Source organism: Ambystoma mexicanum, chromosome 8, assembly GCF_040938575.1.
Source record: "Ambystoma mexicanum isolate Mex_15411 chromosome 8, UKY_AmexF1_1, whole genome shotgun sequence".
Taxonomy (NCBI): Eukaryota; Metazoa; Chordata; class Amphibia; order Caudata; family Ambystomatidae; genus Ambystoma; species Ambystoma mexicanum.
In genome coordinates, this window is record NC_090929.1 from 1,518,602,713 (window position 1) to 1,518,628,003 (window position 25,291).

The following is a 25,291-nucleotide window of genomic DNA, read 5'->3' on the forward strand; positions in this document are numbered from 1 at the left end:
TGACGCCGAGGGGTGCCCTCCGACATCGATGTGAAGGAAATTTGCTGCTCGGCGCCAAAAATTTCAATTCCAATACTACCCCCTTCCACATCCTCCCAGTCCTCCTCTCATTCGGAGATGTCCACTAACGCCTTATTCTGCATCGTACCTGAAACAGTACTTGACGCTTTGGTGTACACCCAGTTTCGGTGGTGTGGATGTTGGTTGTTTGGGGGTACCCTTTTCCTTGCTTTTGTGGGTATACTTCCCCTTCTCGGTGTCATGGCCTATTGCACTCGACCTTCGAGTTCTAGTACAGCAAATGTTGAAACCTTTTTGAAGATTATGAGACTGCAAAAAATAAATTGCCAAATGAACTATCATGCCCTTAAAATGGTATCTGAATCCGTGGACCTGCAAGGTCTGTATAACCCATTAAAGGCCTGCAGTACACTGAGATGCCTTCAGTAAAGACCAGCACACGTTTGAGATCAATAGTATTGAATGAATAAAGAAAAGTCGGATGCAGTGTTACTCCAGTTTTGAAATCACACAGAATCTAAGGTTTGAAGCCTTTTGTTGGACTATGGGAAAGTATTGTGCTGAGATGGCACAACACATACGCCCCATAGACTTGTCCTTCAGATGGGGGCCACAGAATGAAATGAGAAGCAAAAAACCAGAGCTGGAAATGACTTTACCATCGAAACAAGGGAGAGAACCTTGAGTATAAAAAGAATCATTGGCGGAAGGAAGCGTGTGTCTGGGATGCGGGCCTCAGGCCGCCATTTTATTTACATTTAATAAGAAGCCTTGAAATCGGCCCCCTCAGATATCTTCAGAAGTAAATAGTTCCTGCACGTCTATGAACAATTTCAGGTGAAAGGGTGTGTGATTGGGTGGGAGGAGCCATACTTCACGGGTTATTTCATTATATTTGAGGGAAATTGTGGCAGGCGAACTAACGGGCTGTGCAGCGGGAGTGTAACACATACAATGTTCCCAAACAGAGGAATAATGCACATTGCACATTCATTTCTGTTGCTCAACACAAATTTCCTTCTATATAAAAATCAGGGGACGAATTCACAAAAAGGTTAAGTGGAGTAACTCTCACTTACACCTAATGTAACCCTCCTGGGGGCTGTTATTAACAAAAGGAGTTGTGCTGAGTAACTTTGACTTAAACCTTACTTACTCATGGTCAGTCCCAAGTAAGTCAGCTGTAAATCAGTGTTATTCAGTGTAACTTCTTTAGTGAATATCAGAGCCCGCTCCAGGTGTACGTCAGACGTACTCGCTACAGGTGTAAGTCAGAGGTACTCGCTCCAGGTGTAAGTCAGAGGTACTCACTCCAGGTGTAAGTCAAAGGTACTCTGTGTAACTTCTTTGTGAAATTGTCCCCATGTCTTTACTAGCTGCTTGTTTCCAATGGAACCAAATACCTTAATTGCATTGCCCTGTGGCAGTAATCAGTACATATGTTCAATGCATGCTACTTACTTCGCCCATTGTAGTCCATATCATCTCGGTAGCTTTTTCTTGTTAGACTGTCCATTTCATAGTCACCTAAAATGATGAGACAGAGTCAGATGATTTGCATGTAGAGTGAGCCACTTATGCGTGCCTGAAGATGGCACTTTCTTTGGCTCTCACAGTATTACACATCCAACCTCAAGCAGCATTTCAAGAATACACAATCTGCTGCCTAGGAAGCCGCACACCCATATACAAATTGTGAATCCTAGAAGCGTTGTTCCCATATCCTTAGCATTTCAGAGTAGTACATGGTACGTATATATATATATATATATATATATATATATATATATATATATATATTCTTTTTTTTTTTTCCTTTTTAAACACAATTGGCCAAAGATTTGTCAACAGGGGTATGGGCATACCACTGTAGGACATTTTTATAGTAATAACAGAACTTGGGGGGATAACTGGCGTGGTGCGCTCAACTTACTATAGCCTTGTCTGAATGCAGCAGAAAGTACACAGAAGGTTCCCCTCAGAACCTCCAAGGTGATCATTATTATAGTAAAGCTGAACAACACACTAGAATGGACCTCTTCAAGACCCAAGTCAAGCCCAAAGATGAAACCATTGGGTTCCTCACAGGTTCTAACCATCAAGCCAATGAAGTTAGGGCCATTATGCACAAGCATTGGAAAATACTCACCTGAGATAGAGATCTCAACAGAGTACTAGGCCCTTCTCCCCAGGTCACTTTTTACAGAGCTCCCACTCCAAAGGACATCTTGTCCCACCGCATGTTTAGCACTGGAAATGAACCCCACAGCTGGCTCCCCACTGGCACTCAGACTGTGGGCTTTAGGAAATACTCGAAAGGCAAAATGTGCGACTTTGCTACCAAAGAGCCCTTTACCAGCTTGGCCAGCAAAATGTGGACATATAAACACCAAATTACTTGTCTCACCAAATCTGTAGGGTATGTCATCTCATGTAGTTGTGGTCCCAACTATATTGGGTGCACCATTGGTGCCCTGAAGTTACACATAGTGCAACACTACAGAGCCATAGAAAATGGTGACCTGAATGATCCACTTACGCTACACTTTACGGAAAAACATAAAGGACATTTTAAGGAAATGTCCTTTTTCGTGGTCTGGCCCATGTCCCTCAACACAAGAGATTGGGAAACAGAGAATTGAATCTGCACCAACTTGAGGCTAAACTAATATGTAAATACGACACTTTGAAACCACTTGGCCTCAATGTGGACTAAGAGATGTATGCGTTTCTCAGCTAATTTCTTTTCTCCTTGACAATGTATGATTATCTGCACGGCATTTATGCTACTACTAGTCTGCTTCCGCCCCACCCTCTACCCCTTTGTTATTTATTCTTTGTTATCCCTCTTCTTATTCCCCTTTGGTACTTCAATATGCTACCACTGTTTGGTAGATTTGCTCGCACACTTGCACTTTAGAATAGGTCCTAGTGCAGAACTAAACATTTACATATTATGGCTTTTTTATGCCTACCCAACATATCAATGTTTGCATTATTTGCACTTTCATTGGCACTTTAGACAAGAGCTCATTGGAGAGTATTATGTTTACTAAATGTGATGCTTACACTTTATGCGATTTCACCTTGCACCTTTATGCGTATTTGTACAATTATGCGTTAGTATCTTCCTCCCTATTATTATGAGAGTGGACCTTCTGGCATCTAATATTGTTGAGCAGTATCTGTTAGTTGATGTTATTAGCATATTATATTCCAGTGTTCTGTTAAATTGACAATGGTCTAAGGTTTTACTGTAACGTTTAGGCTGCTGCTGACTCTTAGCAGCTCTCTCACCCCCACGGGTTAGCTGCTCTTGTGCTGGCATTTACGCCAGTCATGAGCAGCGATGTACTATGGAAACGTGCACTTGCACCTCATGCGTCCGTTATTGTCAAATGAGATGTCAGCGGTTTGTCGGGCAAAGCCTCGCTTCATGTTTTACAGCAGAATGCTGCTCACCATTTGAATTTTTACTTACTGCCATTATTCCGTTCGGCTGTGTCATTTACTTTCCAACATGGCGGTCAGTTTCTACATTAACGCTACTCAGCGCTAAGACGTGCCGTCACATGACTAACAGACTGAGAGGCGGAGCTTGCCATACCCCTCCTATATCAGTTAGGAAGCGATGCAACATGTTGTCTAATCCCTGCCTGAGGAAGCTCGAGTCGAGAGCGGAACGCGTGGTGTTTTTTTTCCGGCATGGGTGAGTGTGCTTCTCTGCTGGTCCGCCAAGACTGGCTGTAAGCCATTTCTTTATTGTATTTTGTTGTGATGCATTTAAATCTATAAAGTTATTTTTTGAATTAAGCACAGTCTCCGAGTGCCCGGGCCCTTTCCGTTTCCCGTTGTAGCCTGCTAGGTCATTGCCTGCTTGGTTGTGGGAGATTCCTTTTATATACACTAAGGGCCTAGCCAACTCTAGCTCTAGAGCACCGGCTAAATAATGAGGCAGAACGCTATGCAATTGGCCAACGTTGTTTTGACCATATATATATATTGACATTTGTTTATAAAGGAGTAATGGTGATTTGTTGAACAGAGCCAATTTGAATCAATACATTTTCTTCAAATAATCTTTTTTGTTTTCCTTCACATGATATCCATATAGATACCAAATTAGATGCATCTACACGTGTTTCTCTACCATTTCTTTGGCAGATCTTCAGGAGGTCTTTGTTTTCTAGAAGAACTTGATATGTGTAATTGGAAGCTAGTCTGTAGGTTAAGGGTATCCTGCATACTGAGTGGGTGAGGGTTCGTTCTCAAATCCGTGTAGATCAAGTTTTTCAATAGCAGGCGTGGGTGGGATATTCCAGAGCGTTTCTCGCTAGTATGCTTTTTGCAAATAGGCTGTGGGAAAGGAAGTCATGAGCTTTAATAAAGGGTCTGAACATCTCACCAAGTTGTGTGATCCTGATTTTCTATGTCGACCACAATGAGCGGGGATCATAAACAGGGTAAACACTGATGTTTTTTTACATAATTAAAGGTTGGAAATAATGGTAACGCTGATACTGGAAAAGACAAACCTTGTAATCGGAAATATTGTAAATTAGATTAGCACACAACATTTTATTTTGAATGGGTTAAAGGCAATTCACGTTGCTTGGAATACAGTACATACATGCTGACACAGGCCTCCTTTCACAGAACGGACAAGTCGCTGGTGGAGAGGCTCAATGGAGGGTGGAGATCACATCCGTGTGATGAGAGTATATTCGACTGTGTTAAATATTGCTGGTATTTGCCACCTCTACTCCTTCTATGTCAGCATCTGCAGCTAAGGTCCACAAGTCCAATAATGCCCAATGACTAGTGTTATTCATTGGCTACTTGGTCAACAATGCTTCAGGGGTCTCTTACAAAATTAGGTATTCTTCCCATGGTAATGTGATAGGGACCATTGTAAATGGAACACATTAATCCTATTTACATTAGGGCTATGTAAAAGAACATTGCTTCCAGTTTGTACTTGGCATGATATCACCAAAGAGTATCATTCTCAATTTAATCACAAGGTTACAGCTCCATTTCAGCGGATTATGGGTGCAGAATGTCTGAATGTGTTCTCATTTATTGCGGAGCACCTATAACTCCGCAGACGCAGAATGATTGTCCAATCTGACAAGACCCTGGGGATTTTGACCTTGGGTGCAAGTGTTCATGTCATTGTTCATGTGCTCCCTGAAATCCTCTCACTCCCTTCATGCATGAATAGGCAACAGTGCTCACACATAAATTGAATTCAAGATCTCTTCACTTTCTCCTAGTTCAGAATGACAAAGCTGATTGATTATTTGACATTATTTGACATTACAGTGTTTCAGTCAACAGTATCCAATTAAACAAAGTCAAACAACCTCCCACCCCACACCCATGCCGCACCTTCGATCATCACCTTCTGCGAAAGCCTCGAAACATACCGCTTTTCCCGCACCTAACCAGCCAGATCATCTCCATTGCTATCCTTTGCCTCTCCTAATCTTCATATCCTCTCGTGAAAACATTGTAGCTTCTTTTTCGCGTCCACCCTCATGAACTTTGTAAGGTGCTCTAAATCCCTCTGGGTAGGGTGTCAGCGCCATATACAAGTTTGAATTAAATCAAATAAATGATATCAATGGTTATCCAGTTGAAGGTAACAGGATCCAGTTGCTTCCAGAGCCACTCGGCGATAATTGATTTAGATCCAGGTCAATGGAACGGGATCTAATCGAATCTGACGCCGACAGTGCACGCTTTTATTGATTTGGGATGTTTTGTGTAGCATGGACCAGACCCCAATCATGTCTTATTAATGCAACAAGAATACACTTACGCCCACCACATCATTTTTAAGATCAAGAGGGCAGGCATAGGTTTTAAGAAGGTTTGGTTATATGCAGAAAAGATGAGACGGAAACGTCAGGAAAAGTCATGCAAAGATTTCAATCTTTACAGTGTTGTGCAGTGTGTTTGTGTAGAACGGGCCAGACCGCAGGCATGCCACAACATGACTGCCGGATTACACAAAGGAGGATGTATTTTGTTTCCTATCGGGGGGGGGGGGTGTAATTTTTTTTACAATGTTGCTGTTTATTACAAATTAAACACTTAGCTGGTGGTGAAATGATGATGTTAGGAATAAGGGGTTGCGGGTGCATAAGTAGGACTTAGCTGGAGAGCATGTGTGAAGTGGGGCTTCACTAAGTGTGGGTGCATGTTGGACCCGGCACATTGTATAGTCGATTAAAGTGTTTACGTCCTGAAATACACTTGGGCTTTGTTTTCACTCTAAAGCCACACTCTGTTTAAGGCGGTTTCCACTTTCATTAGGGCTAGGGCAGCTGATAATACGCCTAGAATACAGGATATCAAAGGCCAAAGAGGAAAAAATCCCAAAGATGTATTATACTATTTGGAAAATAAATGATGTCCTAAAAATATGAATATTGACATTCAAGAGAATACATTCTTAAGATCATTTAATTTTATTAAAATGGACCTCATATATATTCATTGTGGACCTCCTGAAAACCTGACTGGATCGGACAGTTCGATGCATTGAAGACCCCACACCGGTACTGGTCTTTACTTATGGTTTGGTAAGGTTCTCATCTCCTTAGTCTCTCAAATAACCATAAACCTGAGACAGAAGCTTTTCAGATCCATAAAAGACCTGATAAAAACCGAAATAATGTAGGGTGGGGGATATCTTGTGTCAGGCATCATTGGATATATAAGAACATTGGCAAGATATAGTGCTGGTTTCCAAAGCAAATAGCTTTGGGGGCTTTACTAGATATGATAAATAGGCGCAAATCATCTAATCTAACATTTGGGTTTCATATATTTCAGCAATTTTATAGTGGGAGATTCAGAAAGATGAGGTGCTGTACACTGAACAGTAAGGTGGTCTGAAACTTGAGGTGCTGTACATAGAATAGAAAGATGATCTGGAACATGAGACACTGTACATAGAACCGTAAGGGGATCTGGAACATGAGGCGCTGTGCATAGAATGGCAAGGTGATCTAGAACATGAGACACAGTACATAGAACTGTAAGGTGGTCTGACACATGAGGTACTGTACATAGAATAGTTTTGTGATCTAGAACATGAGACACAGTACATAGAACCGTAAGGGGATCTGGAACATGAGGTGTAAATAGAATAGCAAGGTGTTCTGAAACATGAGACACAGCACATAGAACTGTAAGCTGGTCTGGAATATGAGGTGCAGAACATAGAATAGTAATAATAAGGTGATCTGGAACATGAAGCGCTGCACATAGAATAGCAAGGTGGTCGGGAACATGAGGTGCTGTGCATAGAATAGTACGGTGATCTAGAACATGAGACACAGTACATAGAACTGTAAGGTGGTCTGGCACATGAGGTGTTGTACATAGAATAGCAAGGTGGACGGAAACATGGGGTGCTGTGCATAGAACTGTAAGCTGGTCTAGAATATGAGGTGCTGAACATAGAATACAAATAGTAAGGTGGCCTGGAACATGAGGTGCTGCACATAGTACAGTGATATAGAACATGAGACACAGCACATAGACCGTGACATAGAACATGAGACACAGCACATAGACAGTGACATAGAATATGAGACACTGTACATAGAAAGTGGTCTGAAACATGGGGTGGTGTGCATAGAATAGCAAGGTGATCTGGAACACGAGGTGCTGTACACTGAGCACTAAGGTGGTCTGGAACATGAGACACTGTACATAGAAATGTAAGATGTCCCAGGACATATCACATGTTTTGTCTAGTCTGTCCGATCTACTTTAAAGTAAGCAATGAGCTGCAAGAAACACAATCTACTTAAAGTACAATATCTATGTGACCTCTGCTTCAAAGTCCATAACACCCCACTGCCTCCACATCCCTAGATATGCCCTATGCTTTCAAATGGCCATGCTAACACCTTGTGACCATCTTGGAATCGCTGCAGTTCTGAACCCCCAAACAGCTTGGACATGTCCCCTCAGGAAGACACCTAGAAGCTCCAGGCTTTCTGTGACCCCATGACTGGAAACATCCCTAGTCTTATTTGGCCATGGACCAGAGCTAGCTGATTTGTATGAGCAGCCACGTTAAGCTGCTTCTCTTCCGATAAGCAGCTCGGTGACCAGTGCTTTGAAATGCCACGTGGTGGGAGGGAGCTAGGCACGTCTCCTAAATCAATCACACAATCACAGATTTGGCTTTGTTTCTCAAAACTGCGACTTAGTTTGGGTAAAATCCTCGTCACTCAATTCTTGGCTCCCTTTATGCCCTGGTGCAAAACTCTATTTGTGAAACAAGCCATATGCAAACAGTCATGAGAGTGTCAGAGACCTCTTAGGGATCAGCCACAGGACCCAATGGAAGTGACAGCCTTCGCGCAAGAATAATATTATTATTATTATTATTATTATTATTAGTAGGGTATGTGTTGAGCGCTGACCTAGCTTCGGGAAGCAACAGAGCGCTTGGCAATCATAATGGGAACAACACAGTGAGAGAAGCAGAGAAAAAAGGAACAGGGACCTAATGAGGGGCGGGGTGAAGTGGGGCAATTGGCAGCAAGGGATATACAAGCAACCGGGGGAGATAATGTGAGGAGCAGATCACTAAGTCTCAGATAGGGTGGGGAGTGCAGGGTGTGTGGATGTAAGAGTTAAGGAGGAGCCATTCCTTGAAGGCTTTCCTGAACTGTAGAAGTGATGGGGCAAGTCTGATACTTCTGGTGGATTGTAGGCTTCTGGAGATGCTGAGTTTCTCAGTGAGGCAGCTTGAGGACTTCAGGGTGGCCGCCTTGTAGATGATGCACCAGGATTTGAATATGATATGGACTTGCAGCGGAAGCCCGTGCAGTTCGATGAGGGTCGGGGTGATGTGGTTGAATTTGTGGAGTCCTTTCAGGAGTCTTGCTGCAGCATGAAGGACATATTTCAGGGGTAACAGCGTAGTCGCTGGAAGGCCTTCCGAAGGGCCTTGCCACCATCCAGGTGGGAGAGGACCAAGGCTTGGACAGCAGATCTGATGTTGTTTTCTGGGACGAAGTGCTTGATTTTCCACAGGAGAGTAAGAATTCAAGTGAGGTCTTGAGTTAATGCCTCCCAACGCGGGCCTCAGCACGTGTTGTACATATTTGACAAAGAAAGGACAAGCTAGTGATTTGGTGACTCAAAATCCTGGATTAAAAACATCTAGTTGAACATCATTTATAGTGCTTAGACTGAAACATGTTTCATGCACTGGGAGCTTCCTCTTGACCAGTAAATGTTTGGTTTGTTTGCTTTTTTTATTAGCTTGGCCTACAGTCATTCTGTAATATGTGTATGTGGAAGGTATGAGTGTCATGGATATCAGACTACCAAGCGACAAGCTTGATACTCATACCTTCCAACCATCCCTGCCATCTACCCTTCCTTCCACAGACGTAGGACACAATAGCTAAAGATTGCAGGCCTAGGCCAGTCATTGGGACTAACAATTAAACCAGGCTTTCAACCACTTACTGCGTCCATAACTCCCAATCTGAATCACTGTATGCATGTCTACTTCGGGTGGCTATCTGGAAAATATGGAGTGGATTTTGTTCTCGAGGACCGGGCTTAGAGTCTCTCTGAAAGCTCAGGATCTTATGGAAAGGAGGATACCCAGGCAGGTCATGGTTGCATGGTGAGTGCCACATCCCTTCCTGCTAGACAGCGTGTGCAGCTGATGGAGGGCGGCATTGCAGTACAGAGCATGAATTGCAGGACTACACTTAGGATAAACACAGGTACTGCCCAGAATGCAGCTACATGGGAATAAAACTAAACAGGAAACAGGTGATTTCAACTCGCTAACCATGGTGAATGAGCAACGATGAAATGGATAATTAGAAACCTCCAAACTGCGAGTAAACACGAGTAGCAGGTTGATCCAACCATCCTGCATAATGTTGTGATTAGCGCTGGAAGAAGCATGTGTATGTTTAACCCCTTAAGTGCTAAGGATGAGTATGCATAGACTTGATTAAAGCTCAGAGGTTTTAAAGGCCCAGGCATGACATTATCATCTGTGCCTTAGGAGAATCTCGCCTGGAAGCAGCTGCCTGAAGTGGGCTTCACCGTAGAATCTATTGGTTGCTTGGACTTTTTTTGTATTTGTATTTTGTATTTATAATTTATTTCTATAGCGCTTTACAAAAACAAAGCCAAACGGCAGAGACAGTGCAAAGTGTAAACATCCACCCAACAGATCAGTGAGGGAGGAGGTAGGCTTTGAAGAGGGGGAAGGAGCAAATGGGGCGCAAAGAAAGAGGAAGGGAATTCCAATACTTAGGGGCCAGCAAAGGAAAAGATCGGAAACGAGAAGGGGCACACGCAGGGGGAAGGCGGAACGTGTCGGGGAATAGAATGAGATTAAGCAAGAGAGATGGGAATGAGCTGGGCCATGAAGGCATTTAAAGATGATACTGAGGAAATTAAGAAGTAGGCCAGATTCGAAAGTGAGCCAGTGTAGAGAACGCAGAGCAGAAGAAATGACATCACGAGGGGAAAGTGAGCCAGTGTAGAGAATGAGGGGGGGGGGGGGTAACCATGCCTGCCCATATTGCAGAGTCCTAGATTGACCTCAGGTTGGGGGGGGCGGGTCCATGCCTTCCCAGACTGTAGAGCCCTGGAATGGCATCAGGTTGAGGATGGCCATGCCTGCCCAGACTGCAGAGCCATGGAATGATTTCAGGTTGAGGATGGCCATGCCTGCCCAGACTGCAGAGCCCTAGATTGACCTCAGGTTGGGGGATCCATTCCTGCCCAGACTGTAGAGCCCTAGAATGGCATCAGGTTGAGGATGGCCATGCCTGCCCAGACTGCAGTACCCTAGAGTGACCTCGGGTTGGGGAGATCCATTCCTACCTAGACCGCAAAGCCCTACAATAACTTCAGGATGGGCTGGTCCATGCCTGCCGAGACTGCAGAGCTCTATATTGACTTCGGATTGAATATGTCCATGCCTGCCCATACAGCAGAGCCCTAGAATGACTTCAGGATGGGGTGGTCCATGGCTGCCCTGACTGCAGAGCCCTAGAATGGCTTCAGGTTGAATATGTCCAAGCCAGCCCAGACTGAGTGCCCTAGAATGACTCCAGGATAGGGAGATTTATATCTGCCCAGACTGCAGTGCCCTAGAATGACCTCAGGTTGGGGAGGTCCATGCCTGCACAGACTGCAAAGCCCTACAATAACTTCTGGAGGGGGTGGCACACGCCTGCCTAGACAGCAAATCCCCATATTGACCTCAGGTTGAGGATGTCCATGCCCACGTATATTACAGAATCCTAAATTAGCTCAAGTTGAGGGTGTCCATGCCTCATCAGACTACAGAACCCTAGAATTACCTCTGGTTGAGGATGTCCATGCCTGTCCAGGCTGCAGAGCCCTAAAGTGACCTCAGGTTGAGGATGTACATGCTTCTCCAGGCTGCATAGACCTGGAATGATGTCAGATTTTGGATGTCCAGGCTCGCCCAAATTGCAGAACCCTAGAATGATCTCAGGTTGAAGATGTCCATGCCCACCTATATTGCAGAACCGTAGAATTATCTCAGGTTGAGGGTGACCATGCCTCCCCAGACTACAGAACCCTAGAATGATCTCAGGTTGAAGATGTCCATGCCCACCTATATTGCAGAACCGTAGAATTATCTCAGGTTGAGGGTGACCATGCCTCCCCAGACTACAGAACCCTAGAATGACCTCAGGTTGTGGATGTCCATGCCTCCCCAGACTACAGAACCCCAGAATGAACTCAGGGTGAGGAAGTCCATGCCTGCCATGGCTTGCCATCTAGTCTCCGTCTGCCAACATCAGTTCTTTGCTGAATGTTTGTCATTGCCGGAACTTTTTTCGGTATGTTCCATTCATGAAATGCCAGCCGTACTCTCTGCCTGGAGCCCCTTTCAGAAGCAGAGGAGAAAATCGGCCGTGTTAGGGGACACAATGACATCGAGAACGCGGCGATCAATGGCAGCTTTTGACACAATGGTTAGGTGTCAATATCCAAGTCCAGAAATAGTGGTAACGAGGCGATAAGCATCACAATGTAGAGAGTTCACAATGTAGAGAGTGTATTCCTGATGTTTTAGAGTGGGAGATAACATCCATTCAGGTATTCTAGGTCTCCACAGTGGATATCTATTAGAACTACGTGCATCTGTTTTCAGTGGAGATTAGTGGCACAGTTTATGGCCGTTCTGAAGAGCGGATGGATTTGATCTTTGGGTGGGTTGGCGATCCCAAGTCAGTCACTTGACCTCCAACACATCCGCAGGGAGGAAATAGGTGGAGATCTCTCCTAACGATGCGCCTGGGCCTAGTTCCGGTCTTGGCGGTGGGACTCTAAGGTCAGATGTGCCATTTGACATTAAACCACATAGCAGAGAAAGCTAAGGACAAGAACATAATGCTTTATCTGCTAGTGCATGGGGGCCAGTGGAATACAGAAGAAAAATGTCTGAATGGAATGTTCCAATCCATGCCCAAACCACCGACTCAGGAGAACCTATCCAGGCTCGGTGGTGTGGATGGTCTGCGATGCGTGCACAGTGCCACGCGTGTCCTGCATTTGGATTCTTCCAGAAAGTGGCCTTAGTCTGTCACTCCAGTGAGTGAGTGGTGAGTGCAGATTATGTGGGAGAGAGGGTGACTGACAAGGGCACGTGAATATCTGAGGGGGTGTCTAGGGGCGGGGGAGTGATTAGGTAGTTGAGTAAGATGCAGAGTGTATGGCTGTGTTAACTGCAGGGTCGGACTAGGCCATATAATTGTCTCGGGCACCAATGAAAAAGTGAAAAACCAGCAGATGTGAACCCTCCCGTCCCTTGCACACCCGATGTGTTGATAAAACAACCAATGACTGTTTGTTACTGAAAAAATAAATATTACTCCAGTACGGTTTCCTTAAAAAGTAAATTTCCTTTTTTTTGTATATCAATCTTCATATAGACAATATTAATTCATATCACAAATGTCCAATTACATTTGTTCATTTGGAACGAGTTAAATGCACAATTTAAGAACAAAGAGATCTTCATAAGTGTATCTTCAGAATCTAGGAAACACAATAGATGGTCCAGTCATATACAAATTAATCCTGCACAATTTCACTAATTGACACATTCATAGTAATTTTGGTTTCCCAATATCTTTCACTTATGCTCTACGTGTTTCGGGAAAACATTCTCTTCTTCAGGAGCTGCTATTTCACCGTAATCCTAATTCTTTTAGTTTTTAAGGAAACTGTACTGGAGTAATATTTATTTTTTCAGTAAAAAACAAAGTCATTGTTTGTTTTATCAACCTATTGAGTGTGCGAGGGACGGGAGGGTTCCACAAGAGTGTGGGCATCTGCTGGTTCTTTGTTGTTGATACCACCTAGTGTCAGGGTTGGTTTATCTCCCTTGCACCTCACTATCTATCTTAAAAACGTAAACATTCATCAAACACCCAAGGTGTGCTCCTAGTTTCTCAGTGAATAGACCAATGAAAAAGTGGCCCAAAGTTGCAAATGGCTTTTAATGCCTTTTGTGACACTGTTCGAATAGTACCCAAGGGGGAGTTTTTTGATAAATTGTGAAGCAAATTGTGCATTTTAAAGAATATTTATTCGGCAACACTGGTCAAAACTACTAGCCGCATAGTGAATTAACTCATCAAACAGGCCCACATTTGGCAACAAAGTGGCCCACTTTGGCCAAAAGAACTGTCCAACACCAACATTTTGCATGTTTGGTTCGGCCCTGGGCCTATTGACCTATAGGAAAGTCTGAGCTTGGCCTGAGTCTGACAAATAACTGCACGCTTTTTTTTATCATGATAGCGTAGGGTGGCATGTAGTTCAATATTGGACAGACATAGCACCCCATGCCATAGCATCATGCATCATGGCATAGCACACCTCAACGCAGCAGAAATCATACTATATCATATCATAAAATAGCACACTTGACCATACTATACCATGCCATATAATACCATATCATCCCACTCAAGCCATCAAGCTATGCTATGCCATACGGTACCATAGTATAATATACCATAACATACCATGTCATACTACATTAGATCCAACATGCCATATAGTACCACACCATGATATGCCAACTAACAACAAGCCATATAGTGGCATACCACAGCATATCAGGCTAAGCCATACCATTTGATGCCACATCAGACCACACATTCGATATCATACCACACCATATTGTACCACACCATGTTATACGAAACCACCAACTACCATCAGCCCCAGACAGCATAGTCAATGGTGAGGCCTCATGGAAGTTGTAGTCCAAAATATCTGAACAACCAAAGGTTACAGACCGCTTATGTTACCCCATGCCATACTATAATCTTCCTTGCCTTGCCATCAGCTTGCACTAAAGTGCTCAGGTGCCTTTACATTGGGCTGGGGTGAGTGCACACATCTTTAGAGCAAAGCAAGTGGTTGTCCATGAAATATAACTGGAAGGTCCATGGCCACAAACACATAAAACACGGACATGTTCAAGTTTTCGTGAAACATAAAACACACATTTAATAGACAAGAGTGAACAGCAATGATATTTTGCAGAAGTAGAGGCAGGGAAGTTGGCACTGAAGGGGCATCCACGGTGCACTTGCTTACAGAAAAGATAAAAGCGATAACTGCGTGTTGAAGGGACGCACGTGTACTTGAAAGCGAGCAGCCAAAAATAGTGTAAAAGTGTCGCTTCCACAAGCTCGTCTACTGCGCTTTTTAAAACAAAAAAGCTGTCAATTCCAGTCTTCCACTAGAGGGCGCGCAGTCAATCTTGGAGCCGCTGCGACCATTCCTGGTCCAAGCGGATTCATATCGTACCCTGGAAGAGCACTTTCCCTTTATTTTAAACGAATGCCTTTTCTTCCCAGAAAAATGCTTTTTAGCTACCATGTGAGCACACACTGTATCACACTTTCCTCAGACAGTCGAGTGCAAGCGTGTAACAGCAGAAAAATGTAGCTGGAGGGCGCGGAAAGTCTCGGCTCTAGTCCTGGGAGCGGCGCCAGGTGTACTCCGATGACCGTACTTGTGTGTCTCCAGGCTGCTGGCAGGTGGCGGGCCTCTGGGAAGGACACACAACAGGGCCTATTATGGAAGTCGCTTTTTCTGGGCGGCCCTTTCTTTTTCGTGTTTTCAATGTGTTGTGTTTTATCGCTGCTGCTCAGTTAGCTCAGTGAAGTGAGTGCTCGCTGCAGTGGCTCAGGCTCACCCCTCAAGATTCAGGTTTGAACGCAGAGTTGACGAAAGTTTTTCATCTTTCTGACTTCGCTAAAAGGAGTACACGAACAGTGGGTAATTCTTAGGAGTACCCCGAAAGGGCGACAACCTGGGTTGGAATAGCCACCTACAAACGATGTGATATGTATTTATATTTATATGTATTTATTAAACAACAGCCCCCCTCTGGGAATGATACCATTAGTGCGACCCCAGAACTGCAACTGCTGAAAATGGCGACTTTTTTTTCGACCTTTTTTCTCCCCTGCATATATATGTGGTGTAAAAGGGGTAAAAAAAAAAAAAGAAAAGTCGGCATTTTCAGCAGTCGCAGTTCTGGGGGGTCCCAGTAATGACATAGATTTCCCCTCTGTACATATTGAAGAGAGGGCCCCTGGAATGCCCTCCTCGCCCCCAGGAACATGACAGTCTGAAGAGTTATGAATGCAGGAAGCAAGTCACTATTCGGACAGCCCCCAGGAGGGCCAGTGACATCCACATATGCAGTCAGATACCCTCTTAGACAACCTTTCAAACCTTATCCAGTGAATGTGTTTTTGGACACAGGTGCTTCAACATGGGTTATGGACCCAGACACCTCGATGGATGACGTCGACTTGTGCCGAGAAACCAATGTGCTAACGTCATTAGTGACACCACGACATACTAACATTAGTAACAAAGTAAACTCACAGCCATGCACAAAGTTACACGAACATACACGTGCACACATGATGAACATGCTTACACAGTTCTGTAGATAGAGGAGAGATACATATAGATACGGTCAAAAGCTTTTATTATTTTTCCCATAAGCCAAGTGCAGAAACGCTGAACGCAAGGCAAACAAAGAGGTACAGAGCAAGCTTGCAGCTGCTTATCGCAACTAACTCTATGGAACTAACAGGATCATATAAGGAGCCTGGAAGGACCAAATACGACTAACCTATGGGAAACATAGCACAGTATAGATATGTAAAAATCATACTATAATTATAAGGAGGATTACGTGAGGCCACAAGCCACAGGACGAGAGACAAGGGAAAGCAGAACCAGGCTGCACAGAACAGCAGGCCAGGGCTCGCAGCCAAGGTCAGAGACAAGCAGCACATTCCAAACCTAAAACGACAACGAGCCATCTGCAGAAAAACAGGATTAATTCTCATAACTTGCAGACCCGAGAGTTCGATTGCATGGTCCCCAACCACGTGATGCAGCAGAGCTAGACAATGGTCTTTCACCCGTGGTGGGAACACAAATGGTTCTCAGCAACACAGACATGAAGTGAAACATGGGATCCGTAGCAACGTTGCACAACGTTGCACAACGTTGCAATGCTAAGGGCACTCACACAGGCAAAAGTGCTAGTAGTAACAGCATGTTGGGAACACATAGTCATTCTCATCACCTTGAGAAGGTGAACTGGGCGCTGAGAACAGAGCTGGGTCCCGGGCCTGTGGAGATCAGCTCCAGCCAATCAGGGAACAGAAATCCAGGGGTGGATGGCAGAGGGCAAGGGCCAATAGTAATCCTGCAACCCTGCAACAATGTAATAGATTGTTTCTTGGGGAACGGGCAGGTCAGCCATGTGAGGACCAATAACACAATGGGCCTCATTACGAGCTTGGCGGTAGCCATGCCTGTATGGCAGGCACAGCTACCGCCATGCTTGCTACCAGCACCGCCTCCCACGATTGGGCAATAACCGGCCCATTACAAGATGAATGGGCCGGTAATTGCCCATTCGCGGGTGGCGGTATTGCCTGGCACCCGATCCCCATTCTGCCCCATAGGGTAGAATGGGTTTGGGGACCATGGTTGCACCGGCACCATTGATAACAGTGCCGGTGCAATCACGAGTTCTGCTCATGGGTGCCGCACAGCCCGCCAGGTAAGGCCTGGCGGGCTGTCAGGAACCCGCCAGCAGAACTCGTAATGCGGCGGGACGGTATGAACGGTGCCGAATGTCGAATGTCCTGGATGATGCCTGTCTGTTTGTGTAATGGATGACAGTTCTAACTTGCCCTTGGCCGAGTCCTCCGTTTGTATACTGGGGGTGGGTTGTTGGGCCCTGGGAGCTGAGACTGGGAGCCAGTTATAACCCCCAGTCCTCTGGCATACCTAAACCAAAAATACAATGAGATCTTGGGGTTAATTTTACCTCAACATTATAGGAGCAAGGAGGTCCTGAGTATAAAGACGTGGAAGGGTGGGGGGTAGGTCAAGAAGGATGGCCTGATATTCCATCACGAGCTGGGTGGCACACTTTTGAGTATTCATGAGTACTTTGGGGATTGGACACCACCACATGCCATCTGATATTGGAGCCTTCTTTCTCACCCCCTTTATACCCTTTAGGGTAGCTGGTACCCAGTTACATGTCTTTACACCGAGATATTGTATACCGAATGTCCATATGTCGAAACATATATCTTGAAACCCTTAATATTTAATGCATTTTTTGGGGGGGGACCCTCCCTCGAAAAGAACCCATCCCGACCGTTGCCCAAAGAAATGTACTCTTTACCCCACCCTAAATATATTTGATATAAAGGTTTTCAAGATATAAGTTCAAATATATGTGGGATTCGATATACAATTTTCGGTATGAACACTGTATTCTCTGGTACTCCAGTTGATCTTCTGAGCTCCTGGGTTCTCCGGGACGCATTTGGGACTTCATGGTTCCAGATTGATGAAGAAATCCCCCAATCCCATTCTTAATGCAAGGATGCCCATAAGGGAACTCTAACAGTCGCAGGCTTCCCTGGCTGGCATCTCTGCCTTCTGTGCCACTACACAATGAATGCCAAAAGCATCCCTGGTACTCATTCACGGGAGCAGGTCCTCATGGAGCAACTGAATGAGCAACATCTCACTCTCAAGCCTGGAATGAGTACCTTACATATTAAAGACCCCTACTGATGCACAACTGGGCACAGGCAGTGGCATAGAACATCCAGTAGAAATTTGTGCCAACTCAACTAGGTCTTGCGACCGATGATATGTGGGTGCAGTAGCGCAGACCTTTAAAAAGCTATAGCGCCCCAGTGTTGGGTTATTTCATCCTTGTTGATGTTCCAGGACAGTGGCCGAAGTCACAAAAGCCAAAGAGTGGGAACCTGTGCACTGCCCACTGGCAGATCAAAAGCAACTGTTGTGGTATATGCACGGTACAAAGTCACCCTAGCATGTCCTGACACAGGAATTGGGGTATAATTCCATCGTCACCCGTGTGCAAAAGTGTAGAAGAGCCAGAGGAGCTAGCGTGGAACAGCCAATCGTGGCTGGTGGGCTTGGTAGGCCGTGGAAAACATGCCCCGCCCTGTGCTGGGAGACCCACAAGGGAACACACAGTAGTGGTGGTCCAAGAACAAGTGTAGGCAGCATCATAACCAAGAGTCAAACACCACTTCTCTATCTTCACATGTGGTTTGCCGCCGTGCACTCTACAAGGAGACATCAAATCCTTAATGTTCATTATGAATGACTTGGCAAAAGAGTTCAGGAGATATGTATCCTGTCCAGTGGTAGGGAAACTATGCACTCAGTACAGAGGCGGCACCTGACAGCAATGACAGCTCCAGGGGTGGCACCTGACAGCAATGACAGGTCCAGGGGCGGCACCTGACAGCAATGGCAGCTCCAGAGGCGGCACCCGACAGCAATGGCAGCTCCAGAGGTGGCACCCGACAGCAATGGCAGCTACAGGGGCGGCACCCGACAGCAATGGCAGCTCCAGAGGCGGCACCGACAGCAATGACAGCTCCTGAGGTGGCACCCGACAGCAATGGCAGCTACAGGGGTGGCCCCCGACAGCAATGACAGCTACAGGGGCGGCACCCGACAGCAATGACAGTTCCTGGGGCGGCACCTGACTGCACTGGCAGCTACAGGGGTGGCACCTGAGAGCAATGTCAAATCCAGCGGCGGCACCTGACAACATTGACAGGTCCAGGGGCGGCACCTGACAGCAATGGCAGGTCCAGGAGCGGCACCTGACAGCAATGACAGCTCCAGGGGCGGCACCCGACAGCAATAGCAGCTACAGGGACGGCACCCGACAGCAATGACAGCTCCTGGGGCGGCACCTGACAGCAATGGCAGGTCCAAGGGCGGCACCTGATAGCAATGACAGCTCATGGGGCGGCACCCGACAGCAATGACAGCTCCTGGGGCGATACCTGACAGCAATGGCAGCTACAGGGGCAGCACCTGAGAGCAATGGCAGATCCAGCGGCGGCACCTGACAACATTGACAGGTCCAGGGGCGGCACCTGACAGCAATGGCAGATCCAACGGCGGCACCTGACAACATTGACAGGTCCAGGGGCGGCACCTGACAGCAATGACAGGTCCAGGGGCGGCACCTGACAGCAATGACAGGTCCAGGGGCGGCACCTGACAGCAATGGCAGGTCCAGAAGCGGCACCTGACAGCAATGACAGCTCATGGGGCGGCACCTGACAGCAATGACAGCTCCAGGGGTGGCATCTGACAGCAATGACGGCTCCAGGGGTGGCACTTGACAGCAATGACGGCTCCAGGGGTAGCACCTGACAACATTGACAGGTCCAGGGGCGGCATCTGACAGTAATGGCAGATCCAGCGGCGGCACCTGACAACATTGACAGGTCCAGGGGCGGCACCTGACAGCAATGGCAGATCCAGCGGCGGCACCTGACAACATTGACAGGTCCAGGGGGCGGCACCTGACAGCAATGACAGGTCCAGGGGCGGCACCTGACAGAAATGGCAGGTCCAAAAGCGGCACCTGACAGCAATGACAGCTCATGGAGCGGCACCTGACAGCAATGACAGCTCCAGGGGTGGCACCTGACAGCAATGACGGCTCCAGGGGTGGCACCTGACAGCAATGACGGCTCCAGGGGTGGCATCTGACAGCAATGACGGCTCCAGGGGCGGCACCTGACAGCAATGGCAGCTCCAGATGTGGCAGCCGACAGCAATGGCAGCTACAGGGGCGGCACCCAACAGCAATGACAGCTCCTAGTCCGGCACCTGAGAGCAATGGCAGATCCAGCAGCGGCACGTGACAACATTGACAGGTCCAGTGGCAGCACCTGACAGCAATGGCAGGTCCAGGAGCGGCACCTGACAGCAATGACAGCTCCAGGGGCGGCACCCGACAGCAATAGCAGCTACAGGGACGGCACCCGACAGCAATGACAGCTCCTGGGGCGGCACCTGACAGCAATGGCAGGTCCAAGGGCGGCACCTGATAGCAATGACAGCTCATGGGGCGGCACCCGACAGCAATGACAGCTCCTGGGGCGGCACCTGACAGCAATGGCAGCTACAGGGGCAGCACCTGAGAGCAATGGCAGATCAAGCAGCGGCACCTGACAACATTGACAGGTCCAGGGGCGGCACCTGACAGCAATGGCAGATCCAGCGGCGGCACCTGACAACATTGACAGGTCCAGGGGCGGCACCTGACAGCAATGACAGGTCCAGGGGCGGCACCTGACAGCAATGGCAGGTCCAGAAGCGGCACCTGACAGCAATGACAGCTCATGGAGCGGCACCTGACAGCAATGACGGCTCCAGGGGTGGCACCTGACAGCAATGACGGCTCCAGGGGGGGCACTTGACAGCAATGAAGGCTCCAGGGGGGGCACTTGACAGCAATGACGGCTCCAGGGGTAGCACCTGACAACATTGACAGGTCCAGGGGCGGCACCTGACAGCAATGGCAGATCCAGCGGCGGCACCTGACAACATTGACAGGTCCAGGGGCGGCACCTGACAGCAATGGCAGATCCAGCGGCGGCACCTGACAACATTGACAGGTCCAGGGGCGGCACCTGACAGCAATGACAGGTCCAGGGGCGGCACCTGACTGCAATGGCAGGTCCAGAAGCGGCACCTGACAGCAATGACAGCTCATGGGGCGGCACCTGACAGCAATGACAGCTCCAGGGGTGGCACCTGACAGCAATGACGGCTCCAGGGGTGGCACTTGACAGCAATGACGGCTCCAGGGGTAGCACCTGACAGCAATGACAGCTCCAGGGGCGGCACCTGACAGCAATGGCAGCTCCAGATGTGGCAGCCGACAGCAATGGCAGCTACAGGGGCGGCACCCGACAGCAATGACAGCTCCTGGGGCGGCACCTGGCAGCAATGGCAACTACAGGGGCAGCACCTGAGAGCAATGGCAGATCCAGCGGCGGCACCTGACAACATTGGCAGGTCCAGGAGCGGCACCTGACAGCAATAACAGGTCCAGGGGCGGCACCTGACAGCAATGACAGCTCATGGGGCGGCACCCGACAGCAATGACAGCTCCTGGGGCGGCACCTGACAGCAATGGCAGCTACAGGGGCAGCACCTGAGAGCAATGGCAGATCCAGCGGCGGAACCTGACAACATTGACAGGTCCAGGAGCGGCACCTGACAGCAATGACAGCCCCAGGGGCGGCACCTGACAGCAATGGCAGCTCCAGAGGCGGCACCCGACAGCAATGACAGGTCCAGGGGCGGCACCTGACAGCAATGACAGATCCTGCGGCGGCACCTGACAGCAATGACGGCTCCAGGGGCGGCACCTGACAGCAATGACAGTTCAAGGGTCAGATGGGCGGTAGCACTGGCTGAAGCGTAGTACTCCAGCAGAAAAAGTACATTATAGCACAGCCCCACTAAACTTCCATGTTTCCATATCTGGTGCTCACAGCAGCGTCGATATCAATATCTAAAAAAGCATACTATTTGACTTTCCTTTGAAATGTTGATCCATATTTTAGTCTAACACCAATGCTCCGTCTAAGAGAAATAATAGCGCCAAGTGCTGGACTTCAGTCACTGTTTTAAGAACTACGCAGGCTTTGAAATCCCACTATGAGACCAATGGTCTCCAAATTCAGTCCTTAAGACCCTGTTTTGAGGACATCCAAATGCAATATATTTAAATTCAGTGAATCTAAAGAGGAGCTGCTTCGATGATCAGTGGTTATCTGAGAAATCAGGTGTGGTGATTGTGGTTCTCGTGAACCAGAGTTGAAGACCCCTGGTGCAAATAAATGACATAGCCTCATTTAAAAGTCACCCCGGCTCATTGCAAGTATTGTGGAGTGGTAAAAAACTGGTGGCAACAGAATTGTGGCACATATGACTGCCCCATCACACCAGAAGTTTGGCAGTAACATGGCTGGAGGGATTTCCTTCACATTAGCACCAAAAACTGGAGGAATCACCAGATCGGAAGGACCACCCACGGTGCTTCCACCAAAATCCCCATGGAGTTCTATGAAAACAAAAACATAGAGTTTAACTCGCCCACTCTGCTGCTTGCAGTCGGGCAGATGTTTACCGATTGCAAGTGGCTGCTGTGGTAGCGGCTGTACCGCAACCTTATAATGAGCCCGACTAACTTTTTCCATCATGTCGATTTACCGGAGAGACGAAACAGTGACAGACCCTAGGTTCCACCTAGGGGGAGAAACTGTAATGTTTTTTCATGATTTTCACTAAAATGGACAACTTCTATTTAGATTGATATAAAGCATAGAGTTTGGTGACAGGTAAGGATCACCAGATCCACCATATCTAACAAAAAAGACCACTGACCTATGACATCACGAGGTAAAGGTAGCTACTGAGGCCTCTTATCATTGGTTCCATGTGATGATGTCACAGTGAAAAAGTCACCAGGAAAGCGACTTTTTTTCCTGACCCCTAAAGTTCTTTCCCCAAATATTCTAGGAGGGGTATCGTTATATGTTATCGCCTCTAATCCAAGAAAATTTGAGGAAAGTGTTTGATTGTCTGGAGGGTGCATTTTTAGGGCAATGTCACCACCTGGAGGCCATTTCCATGGCAACATTATCACTGGCCACCATATCATTGTGGCCAATTGCAGCACTTGGGAATCATCTTATTTGCCTGCAGCACTATATAAAACACCAAATAAATGAATAGAGTATGTTTCTTTTAGACTCTGATCTTAATTCTATTGGCCAATGCAAACGACCAACAAGGACCAATAGACGGCAATAGGCAGAGTGAGGGTGTCATTGAAATAAAATGGCGTCAATAGATGCACACAAATCCATATGCTGGTAACTGTAAACAGACATTCAAAATGTCCACCAGAGTAGTGGTGAAAGCGACTAAATGAGGGCGGGTTGATAAACACAACACGCCCTTTTCTATGCAGGAATTCTCGAGAAATACCCGCGCTTTGATATTTTGAAGCACACACCTGAAGCAGAGAGGCAACTCAGGAACCCTGTTTCATGCAAAATAGAGACTCTATTCTCTAGTGCTTAGTGAACTTTGCCCGGTCCTCAAGAGGCGCATGCGTGTTAGGCCTGCGCGGGGCACGGTCGTCGACGCGGGAAAGTCAGCCCCGGAGGCAGGGTTTATCAACCCCTGCTCGTGGCCAAGTTTCCATAATGGCAGCATTGTGACTGTTGTGGCTGTGGCTTAGGTGTGAGATTAGCCTCTTTCTAAACATGGCCGGCGCTGCCAAGGAGTCTTGGCGTCAGTCACTACAGGGAGGAGCCTCTGCGGATCCAGGCTTGGTAGCGCAGTATTTTGCATCGCGGTGGCATCTGCATTTCTCATGGCGGTGGCAATTAGCAGCATTAAATAGCATTTGAGTTTTCTGCTGCCTCATCTGTGGGGGGCTGAAAGCCTCCGGAGCCAGGGTGTTAGCACATGGAAGCAGTGGTGGGCCTACTAGAAAGTTGCTTATTTGGAGTAGCAGCATTTAAATCACGTGTCTGTCCAAGTGTTTTATTTTGACACACAACGCATGCGCGTGCCTTAGGGGAACCTCTCTCCCCAACTCTCTGAAGCAATGCATGTTTTAGTGCTGTAAATGATCGGTGGTGTTATGACTAATGTCAGCGTTACTCGACCGCAGCATAATGAAAAGCTGACTGGGCTGACTGGGCCCCGGCGGCGTTGCAGCCAGTGCTCCCTATTTTATAACCTTGAGGGCAGCTGCGGGAGCCATTATTAAAGGATAACTGCCCTCCTCCCAAGTTACAGGTGAAACCGGGAGCCATAAGCTAAGAAAGGGCAATTATTCCAAACGATAATGACTCCTCCCAAGGTTCTTAAGGCTATTGGCACTTTGTAGTAAAATAAAGTAAAATTGTCTGCATCTTTTCTCTTTAATTCTTGGCTTTCCATGTGTTTGCCTTTGGTGAGGCTTGTTTTTTTTCCCGCTGGGAAATGAATTTTCTTGAATGTGGAAGGAAATGGTTTCAGGAAATTCCCTTTCGCTGTTGTGAATGCAGAGGCAATAGTTGTCTGCTACTTTTCAAGCTGTCGCTGAAGTGAGATGTTCAGAATAAGGTCAATACTGGTAGTTATGGACTGCTTTGTAAGCATGCTGTATGCCTGATAAGCATTCTGGGTGTATTTCTGATGTTATTAGCACATGTCACGCGTCATGCGTGACACTACCGCTATGATAAGATCCCTGATGTAATGTTACATGGTCTGTCAAGGTTAACGTTCTTCAGTACTTAATGGGGCAAGGCATTCCCCAGATGTGGGCATTTTAGTGTTCCGCATAACAACATTGTAGGTTTGGACGGGGCCATTAATTAGACTTGGGCACCAATAATAGGTAGCCAATTATTTGAATTCTTTTTCATTACTTTTAGCCACAAACTTTCTCGAGTACCTGGGGGAACCTTTTTTTTTAAAATTACATTTGTGGGAAATGGTGCACTTTAAATCACATTGAGTGACTGGCACTGGCCATGACTGACCGCAGCACAGGGCACTCGCTCATTAAACCGCCCCACGTTCTCCCACAAGGGTGCCCCAAGCCCGGCGGTTGCGACGGCCTTATGGACATTACCATATTGCCCTATCAGATTGCAATTGTTCTTATAAATGGCATTAAGACCGCCCTGCCGCTCGGCGCAGCATCAGACTGGGGCAAAAAGTAGGCCTGGTGCCAATACAAAACTGGCACCAAAGCATGAATCGTTTTTCACCAGATTTTGCCACT

At 47.0% G+C, this 25,291-nt stretch overlaps 1 protein-coding gene across 2 annotated transcripts in view; it reads right to left on the reverse strand.

The window, feature by feature from the left end:
- COL17A1 (collagen type XVII alpha 1 chain) overlaps positions 1-25,291 on the reverse strand; it is a 200,275-nt gene that overhangs the window by 169,398 nt on the left and 5,586 nt on the right. For both annotated transcript variants that reach the window (XM_069611740.1, XM_069611739.1), the window contains exon 2: positions 1,483-1,548. In XM_069611740.1, the coding sequence (XP_069467841.1) occupies positions 1,483-1,537 (55 nt within the window). In that variant the 5' untranslated portion in view covers positions 1,538-1,548. The remainder of the gene's footprint in view (positions 1-1,482; positions 1,549-25,291) is intronic.